Source organism: Anguilla rostrata, chromosome 2, assembly GCF_018555375.3.
Source record: "Anguilla rostrata isolate EN2019 chromosome 2, ASM1855537v3, whole genome shotgun sequence".
Lineage (NCBI taxonomy): Eukaryota > Metazoa > Chordata > Actinopteri > Anguilliformes > Anguillidae > Anguilla > Anguilla rostrata.
The window spans coordinates 45,046,776-45,060,618 of record NC_057934.1 but is presented as its reverse complement, the minus strand read 5'-3'; the positions used below and the strand labels follow the sequence as shown (position 1 = coordinate 45,060,618).

At 40.4% G+C, this 13,843-nt stretch overlaps 1 protein-coding gene across 4 annotated transcripts in view; it reads left to right on the top strand.

Annotated features, from left to right (window-relative positions):
• The window catches only part of mad1l1 (mitotic arrest deficient 1 like 1), a 233,550-nt gene that overhangs the window by 116,266 nt on the left and 103,441 nt on the right, over positions 1 to 13,843 (top strand). For all 4 annotated transcript variants that reach the window (XM_064322506.1, XM_064322504.1, XM_064322503.1 and 1 more), the window contains exon 17: positions 1,576 to 1,766. In XM_064322506.1, coding sequence (XP_064178576.1) covers positions 1,576 to 1,766 — 191 coding nt within the window. The remainder of the gene's footprint in view (positions 1 to 1,575; positions 1,767 to 13,843) is intronic.

Genomic DNA, 13,843 nt, shown 5'->3' with positions numbered 1-13,843 from the left:
CTGAGAGAAAAACCTTTATAATTGCTAAATGGGAAATCGGAGCTTTCCTGATTCATCATTCACCTCGAGCAGTACCTCACAATCCCTATTATTTCATTTATCCCCACTTTCTTGTTTTCAGCTAATTGCGTCTAGTTGCGGTTGCTTTTCCCCGTTAATCCTTAGTGAGCTTCCTGCAAAGGAATTTTGACAGTCAAAAAGAGAGAGGTTAATTGAGTCCCGTCTATTCTCTCTGGATGGTGTTTGTCATTTTAACCTCGTCGGCAATGTCTGTTTTTGATGTGTGATGTCTGATGGGAAGACAGATTCTGTGTGGATTATGAGATATCTCTGGTGCTCTCTAGTCTTCAGCTTGAGTAAAATGTGTATCATGTAAGAACACTTAGATTCTTTTTCATCAAAAAGAAAGATTATATTTACTTAACCAATGTCAGTATGCTTTGTAGAAGAACACAGATTTGAGGATTAAATGAATTTGTTGTTAGACTCCAGTTTCTGCTTATCAAGCAGGGAAAAAATGTGCACACATTGTGTGTTGCACTTTTTCTATCCAAAAATGATGACAGCATTTCTCAGAGAATGTTCTACATAATGCATGATCTGCACAGTGGAGTAAACACCTAAAGATAAGTTTAAAGTACTTCTGAGCTTAAATGCAGTTTTTTTTTTGCTCTCGTGCATTTAAAAAATACATCCGATTAATGTAATAATATTTATGAAGTGAAAGTATGCGATAAAATAAAAATGAATTTAATTCTGATTTAGGCTGTACCAGTAATTTTAAGTACTAAATTGAATCACGAAAGCAGTTCGAGCTGTGACATTTGAACAGTATTTGGTGTGGCAAGATGGTGATTTTCATAAATATTCAAGTGTTTACTGAGCTTAACTCCCATTACTTTGCTAACCAAGAGACCAAACTCCCAGTGCCTTGCTAATCAAACCAATTTGCATGATTAGAGAAGGTAAGGAAGGGGCTGTCAATCACACCTCGCTGGGCACTGGTTTATCGAAGCAGCTCTCAAATGAGCAGCGATTTTTTTGTTAGCTGCTTTCTTCATAGCCTATATTTCATTACGCTCATCGCCATGCGTTGCTAGTTTGCTTCATGCAGTTCTCAAATGACTGGATCAGGAGAAATGGCTACAGAGAAAAGCAGCAAAAAGGCACCGTGGCCCTGCGGTGCCGTTTGTTGGGGGATGTTGTCCGTGTGCCACACACTCTTGAGTGCCAGTGGCAGTGTGGTGTTATTATCGTCATATGGGTAAATGTGGTTCACATTGAGGCATACTCCCCCACCCCCTTGAACTTATATGTTAGAGAGCATTTGTCTTCCTTTTGAACTGCTGTTAAAGTTTTGTTGATGATAACTTTACAGGGAACATAATATTTGATAAGGGAAATATTACACCACAGAATGAAAAAAAAAAAATCATTTTTATTGCAATAAGTGAGACCTGTTGAAAGACATCTAACTTAAAACTACCAAACTGGCAGTGCAATTCAGCAGATTAGGGAAAAAGAATGTCATAGCTTCAGTCATCTTACGTGTTTTCATTTTTTCTCTCTTTTTAGATTTGCGCAAACAGATGGAGAGTGCAGAGTTGAAAAACCAGCGTTTGAAAGAGGTCTTTCAGAAGAAGATCCAAGAATTTCGCACGGTGTGCTACGTGCTGACGGGCTATCAGATTGACATCACAACAGAGAACCAGTATCGCCTCACCTCTGTGTATGCTGAGCACATGGACGATTCTCTGCTCTTTAAGGTAAGAAAGGTGTTTTGGCACGTCAGATAAGGCGTCAGAACCTGTGTGTGACGTAGACTGTTACTGAGATTTTTTTCTTTACTTACTATAGCAATGTTTGTTCAGACTGCATCATTTAAGAATGTACTGTTCCTGTTTTATTCTACTGTAGTTTATGTATTTGCAGAATTATTACCACAGGCTGCACTGGTTTTCTTCTGCCTTTGAACCATACGTAAATTATTCAGAATATTTTATGTTTTTGAATGGTTAATTATAAAAAGAAATATTTAAAAAACCTGAATTCATTATATTCATGAAGTTTGAAAAATGATTTGTTTTTCCTGCCTACTTTTAGCAACTCATACATTTTCACTGGCTGCAGCAGTATTAAGTCATTTAGCAAGCTGCAATCCACAGTTTTACAAATAAAGTTTGTGTGTAGCATCACACCTCACGTGTGTACACTCAAAATTCCATCGATGTGAGGCGTGAGCTGTGGTCAGTCTCATCTCATAAACGGCACAGCATGAACTTGCTTTTAATTTGGTAGAAAAATTTCACAAATGCAAAGCAGTAGTATAAAACCAGATGTCTTACGGTTTCTCTGGCTAGCTTCATGGAGCTTTAGGTAGCCTACCTGTCACTTTGGTCATCCATGGTTAAAAAGGGCTGATGTCAAGCTCTGTTATGTGTTCTGTGCGCCACAACAATACCAAAAGAGGACTAAAGAAAAAAAATGTTGGCACTGCTTAAGGTGCTAACAGCTATTTGCCATCTGACTAAATCTTTTCCTGCTTGCTTTTTTACCTGGATGTGTGACCTGAAATTGAACTGTAAGAACTGAATTTGAACTTTTAACTTGAAATTAAAAGTGAAAATTGAATGCAATGGAGACTTAAATTTCAGACCATTTAATTCAGTTTGAAATAGTGAAATACAAATTCAAGTTATGCACTTCAAATCCAATTTCTGCTGGCTCTGCTTTCTGCCCATGTCTGTCTGGAAATTCACATCACCTGGAGCGCCAACAGCATTATACGTACACCAGTCATAAATGTGGTTAAACAAATGGTTCAATCTGCTGATCTGAAAACCGGGCCTGTTCTTGCGGTCTCTTCACTGGCCTGTTCTGGGTTTCTTTGGGTCTGGGACTCAGAGCTAAATGCAGTCCGCTTAGTTTGAAGGAGCTTGTGTTCCACCTGATCTTCTAATGCATTGAGGTGCATTGAGTATGCAGGACATTGTTTTTTAGCCATTGATCTTTGAAAAAATTCAGACATATTAAACTAGGAACAGTCAATATGTATTAGGCCTTAGAACATGTTAGCCGTTTTTTCTTGTTGCAACTCCACACAATTAATCACAATGAAAGTCCTTTGCGTAGATTGCAATATCAGGTAAGGATTCACTTTACATGAACTAATATCTTCATGAGGTATTCATTCATGCGCGAAAGCATTATGTTGCACTAGAGCGTGTATAATGCTTTATTATATGTTTTGCATATCATCTCATGATGCTGCTGTGTTGTGGACCACAGAGCATATTCATAAATGCACATTGAACTCTTCACAATACATTTATTACAATCATTCCAAATGATATGTATGTACACTATATGTGCATGCAGTATATGCATCCTGGGATCTGCAATTACACAAGAATGCTGTGTACATAATGCATTCATAATATATTCATAGAATCTTACATAATAGTATTTCATATTACAGTGTTTGTTAATGTAAAATATGTAGGCTGCATATTTTACAACAAAACATAAATTAATGCATCATGAATACATGAGGATTGATGTCATTGTAACCAGATGTCATTTAGTTTCTCTCCTTTTGAAGTATGGATATTTGCACACCTTTTTGTGTAGAATTGCTTAGAGAAAAAAATATGTCTAGTATATAGAAACCCTGTATATCGAAATTAATGTCAATTACACAAGCCGTAATGCATCAGTTAAAGGAAAAAAAAACTTACTGCCGGCTGTCTTCCATTCAGGCTGTTAATTCTGAATCCCACCTAAAGCGGTTTCCTTTACTTTCGATTTTCAGTTAGGTGTTACAAGGGCAATATTAAAGGCTAAGCACCCGTCTTGTACTTCTTTAGTGATTCGGTTTTATGAGTCTCTTAAATAAATGCTTTTGTTAAGCTCTTCCATCGGCAGGAAGGAAACTGTTAGGACTGGGCATCCTTGTCTTCTGGAAACCTAGTGCTTTTCATGGAGCCATTTTGTTTTGTGAACTCTTCCTCCCTGGCTGGTGGAGCCCAGATTCATTGCTCACCCGTAACTTCAATTCTGTTAACAGAACTGGTTCATAGCCCACCTAGCATTTCCTTGTGTCTTCTTCAGATGATAATGGCTTCTTCTCAGAGAACTGAGCCCCACTCATGCTCCTGAGTTATTAACAAACAGCAGGCCAGGAAAAGGGCAGAGATGACCTGCAGCTGTTGTTTACGTGCAGTTGGTACTACAACTCTTGCAACTTGTGCGCTGTGTTGGTGTTCTCCACTTATTGCATCCGTATAGGACTTCTGTATTACTCTGAATTGTGTAACATAAATCTAAATCTAAAGATTTTTTTGGGGCGCCCCTTCTAGAATGTCTTAGGATCGGTACCGATTTTCACACTCAGTTTATCCACTGTGTAATGTTCTTTCACTTAATTCCTCCTACTATTAGGAAATGTCTGGGACATACATTTTTCTCAAAGGTAAGTTATAGAGGGAGGGATTCAGTTGGCTGGATGCTGCCTGTCTGCCTGATTGCACAAGAGCCGATCTGTTCAGTCGGGTGCCTGCAGTCTGCTCCTCTCAGCTCTAATGTAGTGCTGTCCTGTGGCGAATGACTGCGCAGTTCAGTCGGTGCACTGCAGTGGATGCGCACGCTAGGCCGTGCTTTCCTGGAGGGAAGAAGTATCTTACAGCAGTGCGACAGGCCAGCAAATGTGATTTGACATTCCAGATTGGGAGAAAATGTCAAAAAGTGGTGGGTTTAAATTGTGTTCAAAGTAAGGCATACCCAGCAGCTGAAGCGTAATCCATTTACTTCAGTTATGTGCTTCCCTGTATCAGTCCCACTGTGACATTCCTCGCTGTATTGGCAGTGACTGGGCAACAACCTGTCATGTACAATTGTTCCTTAACAAGCTGGAAAACCGTAGAGGGTTATTGCAGCCTCTGGTGAGACTTGAAGTTTGAATGGTTTATTAGAGTCTTCAAAAGAAAAGTCAATCATTTAAAAGTGTCAGGTTCTGCCAGCACTTTATTTCTCCCTTAGAAATCACATTAGTGTCATGAATCCTGCGTTTCAAATGCAGATGAAAGGGCTTTTGCTTTTAAACAATGGGCCCGTTCTGTATTAGCCAGTCTAGTCTTTGTGTCCGTTTGTACATCACGTGCCCCATATCAGTTACAGTGGACTTGTGCAATTGCCTTGAAGAGAGTAAGTCTGTCGTGCTGTTTTAGGAAAGAGACAGAGGCAGTCAGGTCTCTCATGGTTCCTGTTCTTATTATCTCCACCAAGGGCGTGATGTAATGACGTCCATTCATCTGTTTGTCCGTCCGTCCGTCCGTCCGTGACAGATATCTGGCAAAGCAATGACCGGTTTGCCATAAAATTTTCTGTGTACATTCATGTTCCCAAGAGGGAGAGACTTATTGAATTTTATGACCCCATGACCTTTTTTTTCTCGCGCCACCATCAGCCCAAACTTTCATTTTATAATTGACATATCTCAGAAAGTAATTGTTGGACTACCAAGACATTTCCTGTGCACATTCTTGCGAGGGGATGTTGTTGTGCTTTGGTGGAAATGTACTCTACTGAATACATTCTTTCTAGTATGGCTCTGCACACCATGTTATTTTCAGTTTTTTATTGTTTCTTATCTAAGCACATGGTGTCAGGTTCTGTGTGCTGGTTGATCTTCACTAAACAGAAATGCCTGATTATGCAAACCAAATGTGTATTTCAGGAACCAACACCCAAATCTTTTTCTTTTTTTTTGTTGTGTATTTTAAGCTAAAAACTTCAGAAGAGTCAGTGAACTGTGGACCAGCATACGCAGTAAATTAGAACTTTTGTGCAATATTATAGAATGGCTTACAATTTTAAATTGCTTGGTGAAATTTTTGGAAATGTTGTCTTGTTTGTTTCAACTTCACAGCCAATATGAATTATGCTTTTAGCAGTTTTTTTTTTATCTCATTAAATAGTTGGACCGCAGTTTAAAAAACTTTCAGTGAATTTGATAATTATATGTTCTGAAGTATTTAAAAAAATAAAAATAAAAAACAGCTAATGAGTTTCTAGCAGGGTTAATAAACCAGGCCATAACAACATTGCTTTTTCTCTTGTCTGAGCTGGTGGAAAATATCTGTAGATGGTAATTCTTTTTGTTTCAGCTACTTAATGACTGAAATGCCAAGAAGTACATTTTTAACTTTGAAAATATGTCATATTAATTCAAACAGTCATTTAGTCAAGCAATCATCAGATTAAAATAAATAAATACATAAATAAAACTGCACACAGTGAGACACTGGTAGCAGCCTTTTAAACTTTTAGCTCCCTAACTGCCCTCTCACATGTACCCTTCCTTGTAATAGATGTTTGGCAATAGAAAATGCCCTGGTTACAGTTCATAACTTGGATTTGACTTCTAAGATTTGTCTTCGACTCCTTTATTAGACGATAATAGGGGCTGTCTTGCTGCATAATTTCTCATTAATGTTAAAGTGGCTGAACGGTTTATGGGCTTCACCTCTTTCCTATTTTATGTCAGAAATTTGCACTCAGTTAATTTGAAGCTTAGTTTGTCTGCAACTCCAAATCATACTGAAAGGTGAATGTATTCGCACTCCCTTGGGTGGGGGGGGCAGGTGGGGGGAGGGGGGGGTCATAAAGCAGGAGTCTTCGTTTGGGTTGTTGCTGAACCCACTCTCGAGCCAGGGAGTCCTTTGAAATCTCCCCTCCCTACACTAAAGTGTCTGGGCAGTCGTCACAATCCCCATCACATTTGCAGTTGCTTGTTTATTATTTTTTTGGTGCAGCGTGTTTTTAGCGCCAGCCCTGTTCTCTGGGCCTTCTGTGGAGAGCTAGCCGCGGCTTCGCTAGCAGCCGGCTGGTGGTAGCGCCCCTTTAATGGCATTCAGGTCGTGTTTTCCCCCCGCCTCGGCGCGGGGGCTTGAGCTGCCTGGCTGGGATTGATGGATGTGCAGGACTGGAGGGGGAGTATCGACTGGCGAGTGCGTAGCACAGCATTGTGCAGGCAGCACTCTCTCCTTTCGGCAGGCCACAGATTGCCTTTGATCTGATGGGAAGAGTAATTAGAATGTTGGTGGAGGTCTGCGCTGTTGCCACAGGTCCCTGGCGAGCGCCGTATAGAGTGCAGGTCTGTGATGGAGGTACTGTATACCTTCCACCTCGCAATGCTTCTGTATAATTGTGTCTTCCGAGAATTGAATAAAGGTTGATAATTGTGGTTGTCTTAATTACCAGCCCTTAGTGCATTTTAAGTCAAATAAGCTACCTACTTTGGTAATGTGTATATCTTTTTTTATACAAATATCAAATGAAAATTGTGTGCTGCTACTTGGCGGCTTGTCCAGACCTGTTTATGCTCTGGTTTGACTGGTGCGAGTACTTGAGTGTTACAGAGCTGAAAGGCTGCTGAAAATGATTGTTGTCTTGAAAACCTCAAGTGAATTGAATTGGAGCTGAAATCATTTTTAGCTGTGAAATCGCCTGTTTGATAGATTTCTCTATGGTGTTGAACGGTGAGGTGTTCAGCCATTTTGTGCATTGTATTATATTCTAATAAACTGTACAGCCAAAGGAATAATGGATTTAATGTGCAGAGACACGTGGAAGAGTGGAGTCAAGAGGGCAGGAACTGGACATGCAGAGTGCAGAAATGCCTCTTTCAAACATCAATGATTGAGAAAATTAGATTTTGAAATACAACTTTTGTTAGGCCCATTGCCCATTATAGGCTAGTACTGTGCAAGCCAAGAAAGAAGATTTGCAGCATAGTTTAATCAGACTGTGGCGCATTGTATCTATCACATTCTTTAGATCTCCTAATGTGGATAAATCTCCTGTGCTTACGTTGTGTTTTACTTCACAAAAGATGAGCAAGTCCACATTTTCAGCATCAAAACAGGGCTCTGCAGTGCTCCTATTTTAGCAGCATTTGCTCCTGAAAATTGGTGTGTGCTAACTGGAAAAATAATTTAGGTAAATATAGTGATTGGGTTACATTTGTGTGCTCCTAAATTTTTCAACTTTGGAGCACGTGCGCTTCTCAGGAAAGCTGTTAGCACAGAGCCCTGCCAAATATGAACGCTTTGCACTGGCAGTGTTGCCCGCGGCTGAGAACACTGTTTCTCTGTGTGCACACAGTGCGGGCTCATTAAGGTGGCGCCTGGCTAGCCTGCTCAGTGTGGGATAGGCTGTGGTATGCTGGCTCTACCATGCCCAGGCAGATTCTGCCACAGCCACGGGCTTCTCCTCCATGCCCTGGGACAGTTCATGCTGCACAGTTTTGCACGGTGCGGGCTTGTGTCCCTCGTCACGCACGAAGTTGTTAAGGAAACTGCGGAGTGAGCCGCTGACAGTCTGTTCTCGCTGGCACCTCGAAGCCTCACCCCTCCCCGGTTGAATCTGACTTGTCCTCCATCTCAATTAAAGCATAAAGCTTGCCCTCGAGTCTGTCAAAGACCGCATGCTTGTTTTCCTCATCCATGAACAAGGGCACCTTAAATCTGGGATCAAGCTGCTGCTTCTGTGAAACGGATATCAGCTTCTGCCTTGTTGCATGTGTTGAGATCCCGGTGAATCCTGGACGTGGGGAGCTGTTGCAGCACATGGCTTTTTCAGCGTTGGTAGAATCAGAGAAGTAGCCTGTGATTCTGAGCTCAGTATCTGACCGTGGCCTCTTCGAACACTAGAGCGCAATCATTCGGTCTTGGATCTGGGTAAGCTCGCCTTCCGCAAGGACGCGGACTCTGTCGTCTGCTTTTCCGGACCCGATTAGAGCGTTGCGGATAACGGCCTCCTACCCAGCGACGCGGCTCATCGTGTCATGTGCAGAATCCCGCCTGGCTTCAGGGCGCTGTACCAGTCGGTGCTGTGGGTGCTATACCAGGGCCTGTTTACCAGCGAGGGCCTTTGATTACACGATTCTCCACTTAAAATGTCCGACCATACAAGTGCACTTTCCTACATCTTCACTCACCGCTCACGAAGCCAGTCCTTTTTTCACAGCCGGGTTCAGCGTGTCTGCCGTGCGCCGAGTGTGCTGACGCTGTAACAGCCGCATGGCGTTCGTGATCTTTCAGGCATTGTCTCTAACATGAATGGGGTGTGGGTCGGAATGTGGAATTTCCCCTTTTACCGTCCATCTGTGAAAGGCTGTCACGTAAGTATTGTGCTGTGCCACTGTATCCTTCAGTAGCAGTGTGCCACACAAAGCTGTTCATCTTATAGTTTGAATCAATAGTGTGTGCTGTCACAGTCACGTCTGCAGCACAAGAGGTCCAGCCATCTGTCGTGAGAGCGTTACCCTCCCCCTTGTCAAGTTCCGCGCGCATTAGCCTTGGTCTCCTCATACATATATCTTAAGACAACGCTAGTCATGTGTGGACAGCTGGGCACCTTGTATTCTGCCTTGAATTCAGGCAGGTTTTTTTTACAGGATAAGCCCCCTACTAAACTCAGTGGCTGCATGTCTTCAATGATGAATTTTGTGACACAATTGGTTACCTGTTTGGCCTGTGGAGAATCATTTGCCGGAGTTTTCGGTTCAAGGCTTCTCTGATTGTAGGCTGGGTCCTGTGGGTACCATGGACTTTTGCACATTTCAGCCATTGTTCAAAGTGATATGTGTTTAATTGTGTGATGAGATTAGTTGTGTTGCCCGGGTGCGGAGCCTCAATCTTGCAAAGCTTGCAAATTGTTTTGTTTTGTCGACATATTGGCTACTTACATGTATATAAAATCCAAAGTAGGACTGCACATCTCTTCATTTTCCTTTCCTCCAAAACTCTCCAATTTGGGGATTCCCCATTTTGCTATGACTGTCAAACTGACGACTAAAGTGGGGCAGAGGAGGAGGGGTGTGCAGGTGGCGACTGAGAGTTACGTTGCCTCTGTGTGGTCATTGTATTAAACTTCAAAAGAAAATGAATGGAAACACAAAACAATTAGGGTTTACTGTCATGTTAATACATTAATGCCTCAAATAATTTTCTATATGACAACGAGCCAATCAGTATTCAATATATCAGTATTTCATGACATCCCTAGGAGATATACATTGCCAGATTGAAATGTGACTATCCCACTGTCAGAAATTATTTCTATCATTGCCAAGAGCTCTTATGCCGTTGGTGTCCACATAAATGCAGTTCAGGTGTGGTATCTGAACCCATGGAAAGTTATTCATTTTAAGTAAACAGATGGTATGAGCCAAGCTCCAGTCAAGAATACTAATTCATTCTGAATCACTGTCAACTTAGTCTCACGCTTCATAAATATATGCTTGCGATACTCGGGTATGAGGAGGATTAATTGGGTATTTGACTTATTTTACTAAAGTATAAGCTTAGAAAGTATACATTTCTCTGTAACCTTTTCAAAATGTATCTGTTAAGTAGACTTACATCTTTCCGATAATGGTCTTTTCACATATGTCCTTGGTAATTATGTTTCTACTTTGATTTTACCTCTTGTGGACTCTTGTTTATAAATGGATTATAAATAATCATCTGTCTATACACTGTAGTATTTTACTTTACTAGTGTATATACCTTGGTTGGTACTGTCGTATCCAGCTGCTGTTAGGCCTACACACTATATCGAATCATGGTTTTTTAAAGTGTAATAAAAATAACTTCCGCTATGGGATAAACTAAACAGCTAAGCATCAGTGGTCATGTGAAATGCTTCTATCGTGCAGCCTACCTGCTGTCATGTCTTGCATATGTCATGACATATTTATCATTGAATTATAATTCTAAACTTTTTTATGGCTGTGGAATTGAACCGCTTGAGAGGCCTAGCTCTGTAACTGCCTGCTCACACAGCTTTCCCATATAAAGTATTATTAGTTCATTATTTTGGAGGTGTGGTACAATGTGGTAACTGTAGCTTGATGCCGTTCAGTTAGATTAGGATGAATAGATTCGCTACAAAAGTAGGCTAAACAATAGCAGGTAGCATTGTTTTGTCTGAATAAATAATTTGTTGGACAAGGTGGCATACTTTTCTTGCTAGCTAAACTACTATCTGAATTAGCCAACCTGACATTGGTCTGTTAGTCACCCAGTAATGAATCCGTTATCTGCACACCTTTTTTAGCTGTTGCTAGTTTGTGTGCTAGATATTGTTATACAGTAGCTAAATTTCATACAGATTGAGTGGTTTTCATACAGGGTATTTTTAGAGCTTCAAATAATGTGGGATAATGTGAACTGGGACTGACAGATATTTAACTCTCTCCAATTCTCCCATTTGAAATCACAAACAGAAGTGAGTTTTTATTTAGAAGTTTTAATTTTAATTACATTTTTTACCTTTGATATTTACTTTTTAAATCCGCAAGACTTGGAGCCACCTGAGCTCAATGGGGGGGGGGGGGGACTGAGTTTCCCCCCTAGAACTCTGCTGTGGAATTACAGTATTTTGACACTCCTGTGCACCTCCTTTTGTTGTGGAATGGGGAACTTTTTAAAATGATAATGAGGCGAATGATGCAAACTCATAATTAAGCTCATGAATATGATGAATTTGCTTATCAGTTTAAAATGGAGCATGTTCTTTATCAGAATCCACAGTCGGAAGCAATTTAGTGTTTTTATTGCATTAGTGCACATCCATCAAACCATTAAGCTTGACAGGTTGAGATTGCGTAAACATTTCTCCCACCCAAGAAATAAATCAATCAATAAGGTGATATGGATTAAATGCTCATTTACATTTCTAAGATGATTATACCTTACTTGCACCTGGGTAAAATTATTGCTCAAACTATAGCATCAGATCCCCACACAGCTAAAAGTAATTTTGTGCATTTGCATTGTCTATATATAGAATGAAATATCCTGCCATTTTTTCACCTCCACAATTGCAATTATCTGTTTATATATTGGTACCTGGATTAATATATTAAATTTTGCATATCGAATGTTATCTGTATAGCACGTTATGCTATACCTTATATTAACTTTCCTCATGCCAGTGGCTTCATGGCACTTTTTTACCTGTTACTTTGCACCGTGGACATCTATAGTCGGATTACAGTAATGTTTCTGAGTGACACGACAGGCTTTTGACTCTTGGAAATTCCACAGTCTCAGAGGTAAATTATCTTTAAAAAGGAGTGCCAGTGGTACAAGGTAACATTTAATACGGGAAGAACGGGGACTTATGCACTCGGGAAGACTGATGTAGACGCGCGAGCAGCGCATAATTAGGGTCCTTTCAGTACGAGAGCACAATACGTGCTGCGTGGACTTTGAGTGCTTCCGTCTGCTTGATTTCATATTAGCATGTGCCGAGCATGTCCTACTTATGTAATTCTATTAGAATGCAAATGTACCGGGGCGATGTGATGTTTGAAATGGGCTTTCTGAGTTGGAAGACCTCAGATCACAGCCCACTCTTGTCTCATTCTCCTGTATCAAGCCCGCAGCCTGTGCCTCACTCCTCCCTCCTCCTCCCAGTAGTGTAATTGGATTATATGTTCCGCGCGCTTACAATAGTTGTATTTTATTTTCAGGTCCTCCTGGCTGGTTAATTAGAGTTGGGACATTGAGAATTGCCTTTGCTGCATTCTTTCTTTTATTATTGCATTTTTGAAGATTATCTACTCTACAAAACTGATTAAAAAACGATTATCAGAGCAGTGGCTGGTGAGGAAATTGGAAAAGCAGAAAATGATTTCACTTTATCTTAGCTGTTGTGTGTGCAAATATTCATCTGTCATGTACATATTTCAGAGCAAGCGAGAACATGATTCTGGGTTGAGAGAATGCATTTCACTAGACGGAAAAGGCGATCTTTGCAATGACAGACTGAAAACCTCATAAGATTCTTAGACATTTATAAATAACGCTTTTCTTTTATTACACAAGTTGGAACAGTGCATTAACTCTGCAATACATAGTAATTTGTTTGAAGTTATATTTTTGGTGCTCTACATATTGTGCTTATATTTTTCATATTCTTCACGTTTATTTTGTTTTTTTAGTTTTTCTCAAAACTCAATACAGTTTGAGGTTTTTCATGATATTGCATATAACTGTGCAGTTCTATCAAGGAATATGTTCATTATTCATATACTTAATGTTGCTCTTCAAGTGAAGGAGATACACTTTTAAGCAGTCAAGTGTTGTGTTATGAGATAACTTTAGTGTTCATTTATTTATGAGCATGCTAAGTACCACAGGTGCTGGGACCCTCATGTTTTTGCCCAGGTTTTCATTGTTATTTTAAGTGGGCCCTCTATTGCAGGTGTGTAGGCACCCGATTGTAATCGTTATCGTTGTTATTATCACACAGCTGAGCACCACAGGTGATTCAACCCAGATTTTTCATTAGGTGTGTGAACATAGCATGTGCTGGAACCCTATTGTTATGTTTTTTTTTATTTTTATTCTGCCTGTATTGCAAATGGCTGGTACACCCACGATGAGACTTGGTAGGCTATTGTAGGTGGGTGAACTCTTGCTACAGTTAAAATATGGTAGACGCACATTACAAAACATTTACGCACCCAAATTGCGTACATAGGTCTTTCTCACATTTGCCTCTCTCATACGAGTCGCCACCATGATGAATTGGCCCCCAATTTGACTTTACTATAACTGTCGGATTATTTATCTCTGTTTAAACGCTGTATACTTTATACTGTTTGATTTTATGAAGATAAATACAATGTCGCCTGTTTTTTTAAAATTCATATTGAGTGCGTTCTGCTTAAATATATCATTTTTTTGGGGGGTACATGACTACCAGACTACCAAGTTATGGTGATGGCTGCCACAACTGTCCACCTTGCTTAACTGCAGCAGCAAGTGTT